Source organism: Propithecus coquereli, unplaced genomic scaffold (assembly GCF_000956105.1).
Source record: "Propithecus coquereli isolate 6110/MARCELLA unplaced genomic scaffold, Pcoq_1.0 Scaffold78, whole genome shotgun sequence".
Lineage (NCBI taxonomy): Eukaryota > Metazoa > Chordata > Mammalia > Primates > Indriidae > Propithecus > Propithecus coquereli.
In genome coordinates, this window is record NW_012153951.1 from 5651345 (window position 1) to 5655656 (window position 4312).

At 38.5% G+C, this 4312-nt stretch overlaps 1 protein-coding gene across 2 annotated transcripts in view; it reads left to right on the forward strand.

Moving 5' to 3' along the window:
• Positions 1–4086, forward strand: part of RERG (RAS-like, estrogen-regulated, growth inhibitor) — a 183056-nt gene extending 178970 nt beyond the window's left edge. For both annotated transcript variants that reach the window (XM_012662779.1, XM_012662780.1), the window contains 2 exons: positions 834–907; positions 2356–4086. In XM_012662779.1, the coding sequence (XP_012518233.1) occupies positions 834–907; positions 2356–2763 (482 nt within the window). In that variant the 3' untranslated portion in view covers positions 2764–4086. The remainder of the gene's footprint in view (positions 1–833; positions 908–2355) is intronic.
• Positions 4087–4312: the final 226 nt, after the last annotated feature.

The window sequence follows — 4312 nt, forward strand, 5'->3', positions numbered from 1 at the left end:
TTTGACCTGTGGTTTCCATTTTATGTGATTAGGGGCATACTCAGGGCTGCTCAGTCTTCTTGCCCCTGCTCACTTCTCCTCACCCCCATGTGGCTTGGGGACCCCTCTGCTACTGACCCTCCAACTTCCAGCTGGCACTGAGTAGCTGCCATTTTTCTGCTTTGAGGAGGCCATAGGAGTGAGCGGACTCTGCATGTTCCATCCCCCTTTCATGCTGCCCAGCCCTCCTCTGCTTGGGGTTACTGCTCCAAACACTGGGGTCCAACCACCTTTTACTGCCGCCAAGACTTTCTCATAGTTTTACATCATTTGGTAAGATTCTTCCACCTCCCTAAAATGTCTGTTAAATTTCCGGGATGGAGGTTTGGAAGGAAATTAGTTGCTCTTGTTTGCATGTATCTTATTAGGAATAGTGATTTCCAGAAACTGGATTTTTAGGAGCATTGAGACAGAATGCACTTTGGGGGAACTACTTTCTCATTTTTGATTGTGCAGGGCTCATTTTAGAAGGATAAGAACACCAGGTGGCTGACCTTACAGAAAAATAAGATGGAGTGTTACGGGGAAAGGATAGAGGAGCAAAGAGGCAAAGAGATCTCCCCTATCCTATACTCTGAAAGTGTGTGGCTCCCAAATTAGAAGTTGTTACTTCCAGGAGTTCTATCAGTACAAAGATTCCACACTCTTGCCCATCCATCCTCTCTTTCCTAGACTACACAGTCCCTTCTGCTACAAAAACAGAAATACTTCCCCCATGCCCAATTTCTAATTTTAAAGACCAAATTAAATCTTGTATTTATTTGCTTTTTTGCCTTCTTTGCTCACTCCCTTAGAATCAACCTACCGACACCAAGCAACCATCGATGATGAAGCTGTTTCCATGGAGATACTAGATACTGCTGGTCAGGTGAATAAGAAGTTCAGCTAAAATACTTTCTGGATCAAGTAAAAATGAGACATATCTAATATGAACAAAATTAAGGCATTTTCTTTCCACTTTTGCATGCCAAAAATCTTTTTTCTCTAATTACTTAGCCATTTTTTATGTTAACATATTTGTAACAGTCTATGTATGCATCCTTATGCAAACTACCCAGTGCTTCAAGAGGGTTTTGAAAATTCTGCAATAGCCATGTATCATCCAAGTTAGACTCCCTCCCTTATATTTTGTGGTTTAGTGAAATATTAACAGGTTTTCATGGTCAAATGAGTTTTGAAATGCTTAAACAGGTGTCTTTACAGAAAGAATTCTCAAAGCCTCTAATATGCTTATGTGTAAGATGAATCTTTAAGAGAGAGATATACGTATTGTTTGTTTTAGAAAACTTTATTTTAGGAATCTCTCCTGTAATATTTGCTTTGTAAATTTGCTTTGAGGTCAGTCAGTTCTGAGATTACAAAAGGCTTTATAGACAGGTTTAGTTTCTACATATAGAAATGACCACTGGAATGACAGGAAAAAGTTTCCATGGTGCTTTATCAATGACCTGTGACCCCAAGAAGACTTGAATTAAAGTGTGTAATCCAAGAAATATTCTTGAAATGAATTATACACTTTTCCGCCACTCCCACCTCCTTATTTTCTGACCTTCATCGAGCACTGCTTTTGAAGAGAGAGGCAGCAGGGAAGTTCCAGCCTCCAGAAGTCATTTGAACCTGTGAAAGCAATGCTTTTTCAAATCGTACATGCTACCTTCCTACGGAGGAGTGGGCACTCCTTTGAGGATCACTTCAAATGAGTTGCTATCATTATTAGTACTGCCTAACATTTCTGAGGTATCGGGATAGGAAAAAAAAAGCCAAAATCCTTAGCTTGAAGTTGGACTCTATACAGTCTGTCATTGTTTTTCTGTCCCTTGGGGCTGTCTATAATCTGAAGAGAGAGAAGACTAAAACAGACAAAGAAACCAAATAAATGAACCTAAAAGGCATCTTGTTAAATTTTGGCTCTCATTCTGACACCTAAAGGACAAGGTGAGTAAGGACTATTTGTTGGTTGTCAATTTGTTAATTTCTTACTTATGATGAAAAGTCTCAAAGGTGATATGCTCTATTCACATTATAATTTCTTGATAGTCCCGGTAATGACAGATTTAATGATGTGGCCAAAAAAAGTTCAAAGTAAAAAATTAAAGTCTATAAAGTTAGAAAATTTTCAGTTCCCTGAAATATCTTGATATAAGTAATACTTCTATTTCAAACTGAAAAAGTAAACCGTACAGGCAGACCACCAAGGCCCTTTGACGACTTTGTATATAAAGAACAGAAAGTAAGGGATTACTACTAGCGTGAGCAGCACCTATACGTTGTGATTACTTCCAGGTCTCCTGACTTCCGTTTTTTCTTTGCCAACAGGAAGACACCATTCAGAAGGAAGGACACATGCGGTGGGGGGAAGGCTTTGTGCTGGTCTATGACATTACTGACCGAGGCAGTTTTGAGGAAGTGCTGCCACTGAAGAACATCCTAGATGAGATCAAAAAGCCCAAAAATGTGACTCTCATCTTGGTTGGAAACAAAGCTGACTTGGACCACTCCAGACAGGTTAGCACAGAAGAAGGGGAGAAGCTGGCCACGGAATTGGCGTGTGCTTTCTACGAGTGTTCTGCCTGCACCGGAGAAGGGAATATCACAGAGATATTCTATGAGTTGTGTCGAGAGGTGCGTCGGAGGAGGATGGTGCAGGGCAAGACAAGGCGACGCAGCTCCACCACGCACGTCAAACAAGCCATTAACAAGATGCTCACCAAAATCAGTAGCTAGGCAGCCTAGTTTCTGCACAGGCCCTGCTGAGATAGGCCAGGTGATTGGAAACACTTTTTTGCCCTTTATTTCCCCTTCCAAAATTAAAACATTTCCTTCCTTGGTCTAACTCTGGGAATTGTCTGGGCTTCCCATTGTTCTCAATCTCCCATTTATTGGGAAGTCTAGAGTGTTTTATGCAATTTCAGTGCTGACAGCTTCTCCCTTTCCTGCTTGAATAAGATATATTCTAATGTAGTTTGAACACGTAATCACGAGAGATTCTGCAATGGGTGGGTTCGTATTAAGCTTAAATAGGTTGAAGTCTTTTCAAAAGCATTTTGAAATTCAATTTCTTCTCAGAAACTACAAACGATTGTCTTAAGAGTCTAAGAGAGCAGAAAATTCGGGAAAAACTTGGGAAGGGTAGCTGAGCTCTTGGAACAGGGAATAGAACTCTAGTTCTCATTTGAAGTGAGGATTTTCTGAATTATCTTAAATCATCTAGTTTTTCTTTAACCTTTTATTTTGTTCTTGAGTTCAAGCATGTTCTCACTAAGGTTTTTCACCATAGCAGAGAGTTTATTTCAATTTGAGTTGGTTCACTCAATGATCTATTGATCATTCCACCCTAATTTTTCTTCCTTGATTCAAACAAAAATTTAATTATAGCAGAGGCAGTAGGACACACAAGTCAGATCCTACTAGGCCTTTTCTTAGTAAGCCCAGGATGCTGTAAAAATATAGACCTCTTTTCACCAAACCCTGACTTTATTGAAGGCTAGTAAAGGATTTAGAATTAGAGACGTCTGATTCATTTCTCCCTCTGCTTATCACCTTAGCAGAGAAACAACAGTCCAAAAAACATGAAAATTAAGAAAAGAGCTTAACTACCCCTCTATTGAGAAGCAAAGGCTTTGTGCCAGGCATAGTCAGAAAAATTAGCTTCTGATTCATTATAAGTTGGCCACATGACTTCTTTTAATATTTTGGATAAACTAATTCACATAGGAGAATTCAGAAAAAAGTGGGTGATTGAAGCTCATTATACCTGAATAAATGTGTACAAAACAGATTCTTGTATTGTGAAAGTACAGTCTATAACTGATAAAACTTTATGATTCTTTTCTCCCTACGATGCCCCCATATGTCAAGATTTGGGCACTTTATTTTAGTAGAAAATATGTATCTTTTACATATGTATGTATTTATAAATGCATAGATATATGTATAAAAATTTGTAAAAGTTGGAGGCTTTAATTCACCAGTGCATTTGGACAACTTGGTGTAACTGACCTTATTTTATGTGACTATAATAAAAAGCATAATTTTTTCATTCTGTCACGTTGGGCAGTCTTTCCTGTGATAACATGAAAAGTTGATAATTTTAGGAGAGACTTGAGGGGACAATTGAATTGCAGATGTGAAGAATCAGTGAACTGATATAAAAAATTAGCTCCTGTTGATAATAATAGATGCTATTTTGGGAGTACTTAGGTACTATTTTATGCACTTTATGTATTATCTCATCAAATCCTCACAATAACTCTATATAAGAGTAGTGCTATGT